Here is a 15221-nt window from a genome sequence, read left to right as displayed (position 1 = left end):
ATCACGTGACAGTCACTTGAAACGTGGCTCAAAAGCACAATAGTCGAGGGGCTTTTTTGAGTACACCCTGGCTGGAAAACTTGCGTGCTCTGAAAAGGCGAATCTCGCAACTCACCCCTAGTGGTATCAGGTCAGTCATTTGTGAATTGTCAATTAAATTTGTTCCTACCAGGTTTTTGTGCACGATTTTGCAGCATATGCGATTAATATTCCAGATGGGTAATCGGAAATTCTACAGTTAATAAAGCATCTTAACTTCTTTTATTTTGTTCCACCCTCGGAATAAGTAGTTTGTCATGGGTTTTGAACCTAGAATGTATATGAACTCACGTGCGTACTTTTTCTAAGTAGCCTACAATTCCGGTACCTCAGTGATCTCAGCTCTTGTAAAGGCTAATTGTGTGGGGAAATCCTAAGACCTTTTGAAACTTAAATCGACTTTTGAAGAGGTATCAATGCTATAGAATCTTTCGCTATTTCGCGGGTTGGTACATTTTGTGCCCGTGCTTGGCATATGATGTCTGATGCAGGGCATAGTCTCATGTAAAATGTGTTTTGTAGGTTACAGTTTTCCTAAATGTCACAAACAACCCTATTGTGAAAGTGTGGCCCGGGCAAACACAAATAGTAATCATTGAGTTATTTTAATGTAATAACAAATGATACTTTTCTTCATAATGCACCGTTGGATATGGGCTTGATTAGAGCAGTGTGACGTCTGGGAGGAGAGGCTTTTTGGGAACTGTTGGCGAGCCTACTCTAAGTGAAACCAGATGTGGAGAGAGTGATGGAATCAAATTGCCTGTTACTGGATAGGGCACGATAGATATTCAGTAGGCTGAAACGAACTAAAATTGAAATACTCTTTTCTCTACTCTACTCTTTTCGGTCTACTCTGACTAAGCTAAAGTACTACCATTAATACACCAAAAAGATGCTGAAAAACGGACTCATTCAAGCCGGCTCGATTATTTTAATGCAATTCTTACTGGCCTCCCGGGAAAAAAACTGAGAGACTTCAGCGGATTCAAAACTCTGCAGCTCGGCTTTTAACCAGAACCAAGAGGATAGAACACATTCGTCTAGTTTTAGCTATACTCTGGCTTCCGGTAACATTTATAATTGATTTGAAGTTCCTTCTCCTTATATACAAAGCCCTTAATGGTCTGGGACATTGCAATGCAATCTCCCTTGTCTATTACTTGCCTTCGAGAACACTGCCATCATCTAATGCTGGTTTATTGAAGGTTCCCACCAACAGCCGTAAGAAAAACTGAGTTTGTGGGTTGCGCCGATGAAACATTTGCCAAACAGTTTATTCTGGCAAACTGTTCATGGGCGCAACCCACAAACCCAGCACTGCAGCTCATCCCACTAATGCATGTTCCTTGCAAATGTGGCACCATTTGAAAAGGGGAGTACACATGATTTCCAACGGTATAAGATGTATTGCCGAGAAGCTTTGTTACAACAAAGAAATAATCTACCAAACACAAATTTCCTTAGTTTCAGTATATTCTGGCAAATTTTTCATGGGCGCAACCCACACACTCAGCTCTAATGCTCATCCCACAAACGCATGTTCCTTACAAATGTGGCACCATTTGACAGGGAAGAAAATAGGCTTTCCAACGGTGTACGATTAATTGCCAAGTTGCATTGTTACAACAAAGAAATAATCTACCAAACACAAATGTCCTTATTACTTTTTGTTCTATGTTTAGAATAACGTTGATCCTCAGGGTGATATAATGTGATATTAAGGATAGATCAACTACATCTGCAGACGTTTATTTTCTATCTTCTATGTTATGCATTTTATGTATTCTACTTTTTATCTTAAATCTTTATGCACAATATCCCTTTTTTTATGTTAATCTTATTTTATTTTATGCACTCTATCTCAGTTTTTCTGTTTATTGTATATTTTATATGAATCACTGTGCATATAATTCCTTTGTGCACGTCATACTTAGTACAACTTCTCACAAATTGTAAATACTTGACCGGCTTTTATACAAGCATAACAGTATAGGCCTACTAGCTGTGCACTGTTGTTTGACTGTCAATTTACTTAGTAGTTTACAAGTGCTATCTAAACATGAATCCACCATTCACTGTGGTCTATAACAAATTGGTAATATCATATGAAATTACTTTTTACATTTAGAAGTAATGGTGAGTTTTAAAGGTGAGGTTTTAAATCTAGTAATGAGGTGGTAAGATGGTACAGTATTTAGGTTTCCTCCGGTAGGAGGTAACCTATTGTTATTGTAGGCTTTCTTATTAGGTTTCCTCCGGTAGGAGGTAACCTATTGTTATTGTAGGCTTTCTTATTATGTTGCTGCAATGGGAGTCAATGGCAGCCCATAGAACCATATGGTAACTTTTTGTGAAATTTGGCACACTCATTAAGGACAGTCCCTTCTTCATTCACACCAAGTTTCATGGCTCTCATTACACCACTCTAGCGCCACCAACAGGGCAAAGTTGGACTTTTGTAACACACACAACTTTTGAACCGTATGACCGATTTTCAAAAATGAGGTACCATTGGATTCCCTGGATCAAGACGAATTAAACACACCCTATGGCATCCATTAACGGTTATATAGATTAGAGATTTCCGGTTTTATCAAAAACCTTTGAAAGCCTACTCCTCCTACAATTTTTGGCAAATCTTCTTCAAAATCACCAGAGATGATCTTCAGACATAGCCTCACAAAAATTATCGAACAGAATTTTGATCCTCACAACCGTTTGTCCGGTACAGCCACTCAAATTCAGCAGAAAAGTGGCCAAACAGGAAGTGAGGTCATATGTCAGCAAATATTTGAGTGAAATTTACGCCACATGGTGTGTTTAATTCGTCTTGATCCAGGGAATCCAATGGTACCTTGTAATGATATGTGATATTTGACTCCCAACCACTAGGAATGCACCTGGGGCTTTGTACATAAATAGAGCTTGAATGATCTAGAGAGACAGAGATAGTAGGAGAATGAGAATACCTTGTTAATGAAGGCACGTTTATTTATAAATAAAAAGTACTTATATAAAGTCAGTTGTTGCTTGAATGAGTAACATCACATACCTCATTTTTGAAAATCGGTCATGCGGTTCAAAAGTTGCGTTTGTTAACACAAGTCCAACTTTGACCCGTTGGTGGCGCTAGAGTGGTATAATGAGAGACATGAAACTTTGTATGAATAAAGAAGGGACTGTCCTTAATAATTGTGCTGAATTTCACAAAAAGTTACCATATGATTTGTCCGGTACAGCCACTCAAATTCAGCAGAAAAGCAGCCAAACAGGAAGTGAAGTCATATCTCAGCTAATCTTTGAGATATCGACACCAAACTGGTATGTCACTTGGAAGACACTACAACATGTTCCCATGTGCAAAGGCAACTTCATATCTTGAAAAATTATTGATATAAAGCAAATTGGATACATTGTTAATGCTAAAATAATGCTTTACACATCTGCAGGTCAAAAAGTGAAACTCTGATTCAATCACAAGTTCATATGAAGACACTTGAGAGTGTTTAGTACACAAATCTGAAAAAAAAGTTGACTGTAAGATGAAAAGTAGATTTTTGGTGAATATTTGAAACATGCATGCTTGACTACTTGCTAGGGTGGTTCTCTATAGAATGTCTCTCTGTCTCCTCATCCGCGCGGCTCCTAAATCTCACACACTCAGTCTCCCCTTAACACACGCGCAGGCTTTGTTTTACGCACACACATTCTCACAGACACACAGCTTGGTGTCACACACATACATTCTCACAGACACACAGGGTAAGCGCACACACACAACCTCCACTCAGTCTAAACTTCAGGGCAAAAGCATTGTAAATGTTGGATTTGAAATGTAATATCCCATTGGCAAGTCTGCAGCATTGATTTTTCTATACAGTGACAAATTGTCACAAAATTACATTTTTCCCTGGTTCGCAATGTTTGGAGGAGGAAACCGCCATCGCTGCTTGCAGCTATATTTTTTCTTGTAATTACTCAGAAACTAATGACTTGCTTTCATGACAGTTACATGGTATCAGGGTTGTAAAATACTGAATTGTTTTGAATTGTGGCTATATGACTAACCTTGAATACTAGTCCAAAATTGATGCTTCATATACAATTCAACTCAATATATTTTAGCTTGACAAAGGAAACCAAATCATTGAAGTTTGACACTAACATTACTGACAATGAACTTAATTTCAATCACAAAATGGAAGTGTTCATAAGACACAAAGAGAACAGATACAAGTACACTAAAATATATAATATAACTACAATTATTCTCACAATTCATTCCTCATCCTCGAAAACCAGGTGCTAACTGACGATTGAACCAAATATTTTTTATCAGACAGCAGTGAGGAATTAAAGCACCACTGCCTTGAAGGAACATAACTTCTAGATAAGTGGATCTCCATAGAAGTGGAGGCGTGGTCCGATATAACAATGCTTAACCTTTGATAACTTAACCTTTGATAAAAGCCAATCATTCACAAAACAATAAATCTATCCGAGAGGATGTATATAGTGTAGGTTAGGTTTAGGGTTAGAGAGCATGTATGGTGTATGTTAGGGTTAGGGTTAGAGATACTATGTATGGTGTAGGTTTGAAAATAATATGCATGCTTTGGGTGATGCGAAGTTGAACCTCCAGGGGTCAGACAGGCCCAGCTGCTCAGCATGGGAGGCCATAACCTTAGCAGAGCCAGAAAGGACTGCGTCTTTGGTAGATGACCTATCAAGAGTGGTGTTTTGGACCATGTTGAAATCCCCCCCCTTTAATCAAAAAACTGTTAATGAACAGAAAGAAATATTACAGTAAAGGTTAACTATACACTGAGAGGCATACATCAGTCATCATCCCTTCATATCAGTGACTGAGGAAACACAGCTCACAGTTTTAAATAATACCAACATTATGAGTTGTGATGTCATTGCATGAAAAGAATCGGACTAGGAAAATTTAATCTCATGCAGTCATCAGAAAAACGCTCCTCCGCTATTAGGCGGAGCTTTTCAGGAATTCACCCGATCACAGTTGTTAGTTGATAGCTTGGCCTTTCAAAGACTGATAACAATGATCAATGGTCTAAGTGGGGCTTGGTCCTAAAGCCTACCTCTCTTCCTCCCCCATTTGTAGTTCATAGAAGTAGATGTTAGGTAGGTATTCAATCTGTAGAACTACTACCATTCTTGTATCTGACTGACACCTGACTATTTAAAAGCAACACTTTTGTTTAAATAAAATCTTACATGAAGTGCTTTTACTCATAGGCCTATTTTATGCTGTCGTAAAGATGTGACATTAGTGTTGAAATCAAGGGAATAATGTCACTGTGACAGACCTGCAAGGAAACATTAGCAGACACATCCGGAGGTGTTTATCCGTTTGGTAACCAAAGAGAAACACTAATTATTTTGATATAAAACAGTAAATTGTAAGGTGACCAAAACATTTAAAATATATAAAAAATAACTACAGTAAAACAAACTAAAAGAAATAAAATAGACTGAATAAAAACTGACTAGACCTTGTTTAAACCTCCAACGGTGGAAGTACCACAGATACTGAGACTGTGAACGGCACCTTTTTCCTTTTTTTGGCATCTGCAATCAGAAATGTCAACACTTATGTGTCATTGGCTGAGCATTTTGTCACCACACTGACATTCTAAAAAAAGGATTCAGAAGGCGTCGCGACCAGTGTCTGCATAGGGCTGCTCTGACTCTCACCCAGTTTGTTTGTGATGTGATAGTTAATAGAACCGTGTGAATGAATGTGTTTCGCCCGTCTTCTTTGTGATTGAGAAGCATCGCTATGAACCACTGCTTGGTCCACAAGATGAATATAATTAAGCAATAAGGTTCGAGAGGCAGTACGGTATCGTCAATAATGTACTTGTTCGAGGGAGTTGTTAGGCCCGACGCGCAGCGGAGAATATACCCTTGTGTTTAAACTCTGTTGAGATATTCAAATCAATTCAATTCAATTCAATTGTATTAATATAGCGCCATAACAATACAATTGTCTCAAGGCGCTTTACAGAGCCCAGAGCCTGGACCCCTTAGTGCAAGCACAATGGCAGCAGGGGCAAAGAAAAACTCCCTGTTAGTCAGGAAGTAACCTTAACCACAGCATATAAGGGGGGACCCATCTGCTTGAGGTCGGCCGGGTGGGCTAAAGAGGAGAATGGTATATAGAGAGATTCTGTAGAGAGGAATGGTCTCAAATTCCCTGCTCTATTTTCTCCAACCTTATGAGATGTTATAGGAGAAGACGTAGGGCTACTTTACTGGCAAAGGGAGATTGTACAAAGTATTTAATGCAGGGGTGCCAATAATTGTGACACATATGGTTTTGTTAAAAAGTTTAGCTCTGAATACATTTTTTCTAAGTTTAATTAGTGTGAGACTTAGCTAATAAACCAAAAGGTGAACTTTCTATAACTCTTGTTACTCATCTCAACCATGGGTGCCAAAAATTGTGGAGGGGACGGTAAGCACCTACCTCGGAGTAGTTACCTAGTTCTTCGCCGAAAACAGTCCTGGGAGGGCTTATTATTACTACTATTATTAAAATTATTATAATTTTTATAATTATTATTAATACAATTATTTTCATTATTTCCATTCTTGCTCTTATTGTGACTCTATAACAATCTCAGATTTTTGTATGCCTACTATATAGTTGTTGCTTCTGATGCCCTAAGAATTTCCTCTCCTCTCGTTTCAGACTCCTCACGCCCTGCCCATGTGTGTTCTCCGCCTTGTTGATTGTCTGCCCCGCCTTGATTGTTTGCACCTGTCCCTCATCACCTAGTGTATTTAGTCTGTGTGTTCCTGTGTCTTGTTGCCAGTTTGTCTTAGTCACGTCCATGTTTCTAGCTTCCCAGCAATTTTTCCTAGCATTTGATTTCCTAGTGTTGCAGACCTCTGCCTGTCTAACGAACCCTGCTTTTGCCTTCTCCTTACTGGATTGCCTGCCTGCTCTTCAAATGCCTGCCTGTGTACCAAACCCCAACTTGAGAACCCTGTCATCGCCTTCTCCTTGTTGGATTTGTTTGCCCCCCTTTGAACTGTCTCTCCGTGAACCGAACTCTGCTAGTAAAAAATATTGCTTATTCCTTCCCCCTGTCTCTGAGTCACAACACTGACTGTTACATACTTGGAAGGCACAACAATTGCATTGCCAAAGAATATTAGGATAGAAAGTACTACATTTGCCGGAGTTAACATGACTTTTGGTATGGACCATGCCAACTTCCGTTCTGAATATTAATACATATAAGGAAGTCGCTCTGCACCTCTAGAACAGGAAGTCAAGATTACTCTGATCAACTTACAAAAGTTAAATGGACATGGACAAAACGCTTGAGCTGCATTTTGTTTATAAGAATGTTTAGAGGTGCACATGGAACATGCTTGATGAGGTATTTTTTTTCCTCAGAATATAATTTACTTCAATTAAAGGTTGGAATTTTTCCCCAAAAAAACAGTGTGAGACTAAGCTTATTTATCAAAAGGTGAATATTTACCAGGGGTGGCAATAATTGTGAAGGCAACTGTGTGTGTGGCCATGAAAAGTCTGGGTGGGGCATGCAGTGATGGTTGATGTTTATTGGTTAAATGCAATCGGAGTGGAAGACAACACCAAGCTCTTCCTGAACGACCTCAAGCAGATTGGGCTCTCCTTATGTGCTGTGGTTCTGCTTAAGGTTCCATCCTTATTAACAGGTAGTTTTTCCTTGCCCCTGTCACCATTGTGCTTGGGGGGTCCAGGCACTGGGCTCTGTAAAGCGCCTTGAGACAATTGTATTTTTTTGGCGCTCTATACATTTCATTTAATTTCATTTAATTTAATTGAACAAGCGCCATTTTATAAAATATCAAGAATATTTTTTTATACCAGAGGTTACACGTTGAATACAGCAAAAGGAATTATAGTTTACGGAGTTACCACCTGTCACTGAATAAACACAAGCAAAAATTCAGCTGAATTTAGGCTTGAATTAAACGGTTGTGCTGGTGTCAAGTAATTACAGCTGCCATGAAGCCATTTGATTAAGTGTTTGCAACTTTATAGCAAAATTCAACTGTTGACTCAACTTTGGGGTAATTCTAGCATTATCGTTTCTTTGTCATGCTCTAAAATCGACATCACTATCAAAGAGCTATATTACTACACTACATCACCTTGTAGGCCCAACAAGACAAAAAGGACAGAAGGCCCATGAGTTTATGCAGCGGAAAGGTACTTATAGTACGGCGCTTATAATTACACTAGCATCTAGACAGAAAATACTGTTTACAACAACCGGTTACTTGTGTTCCTCCCAAACTGTGCTTAGAATCTTGTGCAAAAGTTCCACAACTTAACTGAACATAACTTGGTGATGAAATCACACATTGTCTGTGAGTTTCATCACATTGTTTGAAATGATTTGAGAAATTAAGCATATTGCCATTGTTATACTGTACCCAGTCTCTCCTAACTTCAAGAAATATGGAAGAACTGTTTTTAAATCGACTGCTTCAAAATGGTGACTGTAGAGTTTTGTCTATTGTACTGGTTTCAGGATGAAGAGGAAATGTCTGCTGTTTTGTCTTGGAGTCTTCCTTTCTCTCTGCTCAGCACAGATGGTTAGACCCATATCTGTTCTATCTTTTCTATGTAGTTTCCTTTTATATACTGTATATTCAAACCCTTCAGCATATTTCAGTAATTTTGTCCATAGTCTTTAAAAATGTATTCCTCCAGACACAACCTGAGGAAGGTGAAGGTGAAGAGGAAGTTGTTGACCTATTCACAACACCAACTACCAAGATGGCGGCAGCAATCTCAGATTTTGGATATAACTTATTCCGCCAGTTGTCATCACATCACCCCACAGCCAACGTCTTTATGGCTCCGATAAGTGTATCTGTTGCACTGACACAACTGTCAGTAGGTAAGGAAACCATGGATACGAAATTGTAATACATACTAGAGATGCACCTATCCTACTTTTTGTGTCTGGATGCTAATGGATGCCCTTAAATTTCCTTCTGGATTAGCAAAGTATCCATCCATCCAAGATCAAGTTACTGCTTACTACTCATTACACAACAAATCACCCTTTATTAATCAGATTATAACATTTATAACTGGCCAAACTGAGCCTTATTGTAAAGTGTGAAACACACCATCATCTAGTAATCAGTTACAAACATTTATAACTGGCAAAATGGAGCGTTATTGTAATTTTTTTTTTTTTGGGGGGGGGGGGGGGGGTTAATCTCTAGTAACAGATACAAGAATGGAAGGGAGTGTGCAATTAGGCTAGTAGAGCAAGTTAAGGGATAAACAGTGGGTTGCCAAGATGGGGATCTTCCCAAATAGTGAGCCCACATCGACGTATAAAAACTGTGTTTATAACTCATTTATAAGGGCTTATTTATGACTTACGAAGGGTTTACAACCTAATCAATAACCTATTTATAAACCATTTATAATGGAGTCTCATTGTAAAGTGGTACCGACATGCTTTATTTAGTAGCATTTTAATTTATTTCAAATTTAACACAGAGTGGCAGTGTGGCTAAGGAAGATAACTTCTCATGATGTTTAATTTGTGCCCATGAATTTGCCTGTGTAGATTACTGTTTTCTTCATTTTCTCCACATACAGGTGCCTCAGATCAAGCTAAAAGAGAGCTATACAGGGCTTTACGGTATCACACTCTTCAAGATATGAAATTGCACAACACCCTGAGTGATCTGCTGGTTTCTCTGAAAGCCCCTGGAAAGGGCTTCCGCTCTGCTGCACGTGTCTTACTAGCCAGGAGTAAGTATTTGTGTGAGAGAGAAAAAAACTTTTTGTATTATTAGTGGTCACTGAGGCCTGGATATCATTTCATATGGCTGTGTGTGTGTGTGTTTGTGTGTGTGTGTGTGTTTGTGTGTGCACAGGGTTACGGCTTAAGCCTGGCTATCTGACTGATGTGGAGAAGCATTATGGCGTTAAACCTCTCACACTCGCGGGCGGAGCTCGTGATATGAAGACAATCAATGACTGGTTTAAGAAAGAAACGGGTGGCAAGATTAATCCAGTCATCTCTACACCTCTGCCACGAAATGGAGGTATCGGCTCTGTAGGAGCGGCATACTTAAAAGGTAGTATCCCTTCTTTCATCATACATACAAACATAACATAGTACATGCAAAATTGGTAGAGGATAAGGTGGGGAGAGGGCATTCAAGTATTGTAGAACAGCTAAGTGAGTCTGCTTGTGTAGTAACTGTAACAAGGGAAAACTATGTTGATGGAGGCAATTATTTATATTGCAGGAAAATGCTTACAGAGAATGTGGAAGAGTAAGTGTATGACAGTGTGGTGGGGAAGGGTACGTGTAGGCCGAGGGTTTCTACAATAAGATCAGATGGAGAGACTACAGCAGCATCCCACAATGAAGATGGTCTAGACTAGAAGGGGAAGAAAAAGATAAAGTGAGTGGGTAGAGTTTGGCTGCCAATACGCGTATATGTACTTTATGGATATGGTGTTGAGGAACAATGATTCCTAATGAACAGGTGAGTGCAGAAAATGGTGGGAAGACAAACAAAGGCAGGAAGTAGACACAAAAGTTGAGAGGTCCCGTCTGAAGCACAGGGACAACAAAAATAAACGCACATGGTAAGCCTAAACACAGTGAGCTAAAGGAGTCCTTATGAAATGCCTAAAATGGAAGGTTTGGGTGCAGGAGATAAAAACATGGGAATGTAATTATTTGAAGTCAATGTAAAGTGTTGTTTTAAGACATGAATCAGATGCTAAAAGCTCAGGAAAGTCCATATTTTATGTCATTGAGTGTTCTGTTAGCTGGCTCATGTGCATCAGAAATACTTCACCATACCGATAAATCAGGTAGGAAAAAACTATATTTTGCAGTTGCTGCAGATAAAAAGATGTCATCTCAGGTAATTATTCTTTTCCTTTGTGGTTTGAACACAGGTAAGTGGACGACAAGGTTTAGCCAGACCAGTCAAAAGGAAACCTTCCACCTGGATGGAGAAGCGCCAGTCCATGTTCCCATGATGCATCAGACAAATTACCCTATTAAAATGGGGAAGGACTCGGATATTGGTTGCACGGTAAGGCATTATTTCTCTTTACAGCAAACCCATGATTTGACATGAATGGCATACACAGTTTCCTTGCAGTACAATCTAAAAAAGCTCTCCATGGGTTTTGTAATGAGTTTCTGCTTAAAAGTTTATTCTTTAAAAACCCAATAACCCATCTAACCCAATAGACTTCCATGCCATTGATGAGATAGAGCCTGTTTTGCACTAGTGTGTATCAGTGATTAAAAGTAACTTCTTAAGTTTTGAAAATGTTGCTTGCTCAGAAGTAACCAAAGGGGTCAACAGAGAAGAATCCAAAAGTGATGCCGCTATGAACACTAATTATAGACCAATAGAGTTGTTAAGTTGATGTTTAAACTCTTCCGCGCGGGCAGTGCTAAACAGCCGGGGGAGGATCTCGCAACATCTGAGTTGCATGCATGAAGCTGTGGAAGCAGGGTTTCATCTAGTCGCTGTCAACTAAACCCAGTTATATTACTTTATTTAAACCAGACAAAACGCATTTCACTTTGAATAGTGCCAACCTCTCTCTTCTGAAGATTATGCCAGTTCATCGATTGTTTTTGTTTTGCTAAAGCCATTGCTACTAATCTAATTCTCTCTATTGGTCAAAGCTAGTTACCGTCTGCCACCACACTTACCCTATGCTTTCCATGCGTCACCTAAACCACATCTTGTTCCTCCATTCTGTAACCGGCCCAATTCTGTCCCTTTGCGGTATGGTGCCTTGTGCATGTTGTGAATATAATCCAAATGCACCAGCGCATGCTGGAACATCTGCAAAAAATACTCTTGCAGGCTAGAATAGCATTGAAGAAGTCTAGTCTCGAAGGAATTGTGTGGTATATTGGGTTAAATGTTGAGATGATCTGCCAAAATGTTAGAGAGAATTAACAGGCCAGAGTCATGACGCACCAGTTTCTTGCCACTTTAGTTGGTTTCAATGATGATGAGCAAAGTGGCGTGTTGCATTATGGGGGATAGCCAGACTAGCTGGGGATACCACGGTCTCATTCTTTCGAAAGATTTTGTTGAATTTGACGGCCGTCCAAAATGAGATATCAATAATTGTATGTAGTATACTGTATATACATAGAATGTGGTGTATTCTTGTCTGTGTTACTGAACTGCATGTGTCCTAAATTGTTGTTTAATTGCATTCATTTGTCTACAGATAGCTCAAGTTCAGATGGAGGAAGGGGTCAGCGTGTTCTTCTTCCTACCTGATGAGGTCACGCAGAACCTCACACAAATAGTGGAAAGTCTGTCAGCAGAGTTTGTGCAGGATTTATCCATGACCCTTCACCCAGCTGACGCGGAGCTCATACTCCCTGTCCTGAAGCTCAGCTACACCACTGACCTTCTACCCTTACTACCTGATTTGGGTAAGTCTACAATTATTGAAAGTGTTTAATGAATAGGACATTTCTAAAGTAGTTTGATACAGACTGCACTCTGATGGCACAAAAATGGAAAAAGGTCTCGATAGCGAACTCTTGCAGAGGTAAGAAGAAAAAGACAACCAACGTTAATCAGAGGGACACAGGGACTCACTTCATGAGACAAACAGAAATTAATTCAAACGTTTTAATTCAAACCTCTACCCCATCTCTGTACCCTCATACGTATCCTATCTCATTTTCTATTTTCTTTCTTTCTTTTTTGTTTTGTTTTGTACCATGAACAGTGATTTTGGATCAAAAAATAAAATAACATGTCAATGATTGCAGGTCTTTCAGATTGGCTGGCTAACACAGATCTCATCAAAATCACTGCTCTGCCTGCCAAGCTCTCTGCAGTTCATCACAAGGTTGTCATGGAGATGGCCCCAGAGGGCTCACAGTACGCCAAGGCCACTGCTGTCCCGCCGCAACTGACCTACAGGGTGGACCGCCCATTCCTGTTCTTAGTGCGTGATGAGCCAACAGGCACACTCTTATTCATTGGTAGAGTGCTGAACCCACAGGAAAATAAAGCATAAGTGTTCGCTTTCACAGTTGTAAATCCACAGTTATGCATGTACACAAATGAATATAATCTCTACAGAAAGTATACTATATTTCCCATACTAGAATTCTCTGTTTAGCCACCTAACCAATGCACACAGTGCATCATCAGTATCATATATCAAAGCAGATTATGGAATAATTTGTATGCCCTCACATTGCATTTCCTTTCAAAGGCTGACTGATAACAGAACTCAATACTTTAAATAAACAAAACAGAAACTCATTGTCTATTGTCTGTTATTAACTCATATTCAAGTGATGGGACTATTTGATATTTTCTTTATCTCATAGCATATTATTAACCTGTCTATATTCTCTTCCATATACAATGCCACTTGAAAGTATGTGAACCCCTTGAGCACTTAAGAGTTTTCTGTTGTTTTACCATGATTTTTATTTTTTTTCCATCACCAATTTTCAATAGATGTCAGGTTTATGTTTATCAATTTGCATGTACTTGTTTAGAGGGATTTTTTTTTTCAGTAGACAAAGAACTACATGGAACATGGAATTAGTGCATGTGCAAAAGTAAGTGAACCCCCACAGCAGTTTTACCCTCCAGGCATTTAGTACTGATTTTGAACAGCTCATCCCATCTTAAGAAAACTGGGTCTTGACCCTGAAGTTTTTATACACTAATTTCCTAATTACATTTGTTTGCAAGGTCCTGGAAAAAGTGATCTTAGAATAATGAACTGAAAAATGTAACAACTCAGCACAGAAACGACCCTTCTCAGGGTCACAAATGACCTCCTGATGACCTCTGATTCAGGAGAATGTCCTGTGCGGGCTCTGCTTGACCTGTCCTCAGCGTTTGACAGCATTGATCATACTGTGTTGACTGAAGCACAAATCTTCCTGCTCAAACTTTTCTCAAGCCATCATTGGTTGGTAGTAATGAATGCATGAGTGGTGTAGACTAGCCATCATTGGTAGTAATGAATGAATGGGTGGTGTAGACTAGCCATCATCGGTTAGTAGTAATGAATGAATGGGTGGTGTAGACTAGCCATCATTGGTTAATAGTAATGAATGAATGGGTGGTGTAGACAAGCCATCATTGGTTAATAGTAATGAATGAATGGGTGGTGTAGACTAGCCATCATTGGTTAGTAGTAATGAATGAATGGGTGGTGTAGACTAGCCATCATTGGTTAGTAGTAATGAATGAATGGGTGGTGTAGACTAGGAGTTTTCCTGGTTTTCATTTCTATATTTCCTTAGGTTATTTTGTTTATTCTACTGCTATCTGAAATTGTGGTGTTCCTCAAGGCTCTGTTTTAGTGCCATTATTGTTGTTGTTTGGAGTCATTATTTGTGATACAATATTTATTTTCACCGCTATGCTGAGGACAACTCACTACATATGTCTGCCAAACCCACAGAGATCAATACATTTGCATTAATGCACAGATGAAGTACAATGATTGAAAGGCTCAAAACCTTTGTGGCTAAATCCTGAAAAAACTGAAATAATTGTATTTAGTCCTAAATGCTGCTTGCAAATTTTTAGGGCCTGTAATATCTAGTTAAAAATCCTCCTCCAGAAACCTTAGAGTGATTTTTGTATCCAAATCTTAGGAACATCTCTAAGATAAGAATGATATTATCTCACTGATATCCCATTATTCATTCTTTCATTTCATCACGACTAGACTAATGCATCGTCATAATCAACTCTTGAAGGGAGGGGTGCAATTTGATTGGCTGTTGAGCTCAATTATCAACAACCTTTTGCCTGAATTGCAGACTGCATCTTTAATCCCTTACTGCTGTAGGTTGCACTACAGTTAAACAGAAGTTGACACCATTTCTTAAAGGCACCCAGTGCAACTTTATGTAAACATTCAATGAAAAATAAACATTCAATTTCTAGTCTTTTTTGCACGTAGTAAGTTTCAATAACTCCATACCATTACATATCGACATTCAAGGAGCAAAGATGAGACGTCGTTGTGTGGTGAGAACTGATAGAAAATCGTAAACAACAACAATCGCCGGTGGGGAGAAGCCATTTTTCCATTGACTGGAACCTGCTTTATTTATTGTAGGTTACCA

General features: G+C 39.1%; 1 protein-coding gene across 1 annotated transcript; it reads left to right on the top strand.

The window, feature by feature from the left end:
* Positions 1-13366, top strand: serpinf1 (serpin peptidase inhibitor, clade F (alpha-2 antiplasmin, pigment epithelium derived factor), member 1). Its single transcript, XM_080859635.1, has 8 exons — positions 1-130; positions 8607-8670; positions 8789-8978; positions 9698-9853; positions 9979-10182; positions 11021-11160; positions 12329-12539; positions 12885-13366. The coding sequence occupies exons 2-8, from the start codon at positions 8608-8610 to the stop codon at positions 13133-13135; spliced, it is 1215 nt and encodes a 404-aa protein (XP_080715761.1). The 5' UTR covers positions 1-130; position 8607; the 3' UTR covers positions 13136-13366.
* Positions 13367-15221: the final 1855 nt, after the last annotated feature.

The sequence above is a fragment of the Sprattus sprattus genome (genome assembly GCF_963457725.1).
Source record: "Sprattus sprattus genome assembly, chromosome: 20".
Taxonomy (NCBI): domain Eukaryota; kingdom Metazoa; phylum Chordata; class Actinopteri; order Clupeiformes; family Clupeidae; genus Sprattus; species Sprattus sprattus.
This window is presented reverse-complemented; position numbering and strand designations above follow the sequence as displayed.

Bases quoted from the DNA above. Each gene is read 5' to 3' on its own strand.
- serpinf1 (XM_080859635.1), top strand. From the start codon at position 8,608: ATGAAGAGGAAATGTCTGCTGTTTTGTCTTGGAGTCTTCCTTTCTCTC. The intron at 8,979-9,697 runs GTAAGGAAACCA...CTCCACATACAG, and splicing joins ACTGACACAACTGTCAGTAG to GTGCCTCAGATCAAGCTAAA. The intron at 12,540-12,884 runs GTAAGTCTACAA...CAATGATTGCAG, and splicing joins ACCCTTACTACCTGATTTGG to GTCTTTCAGATTGGCTGGCT.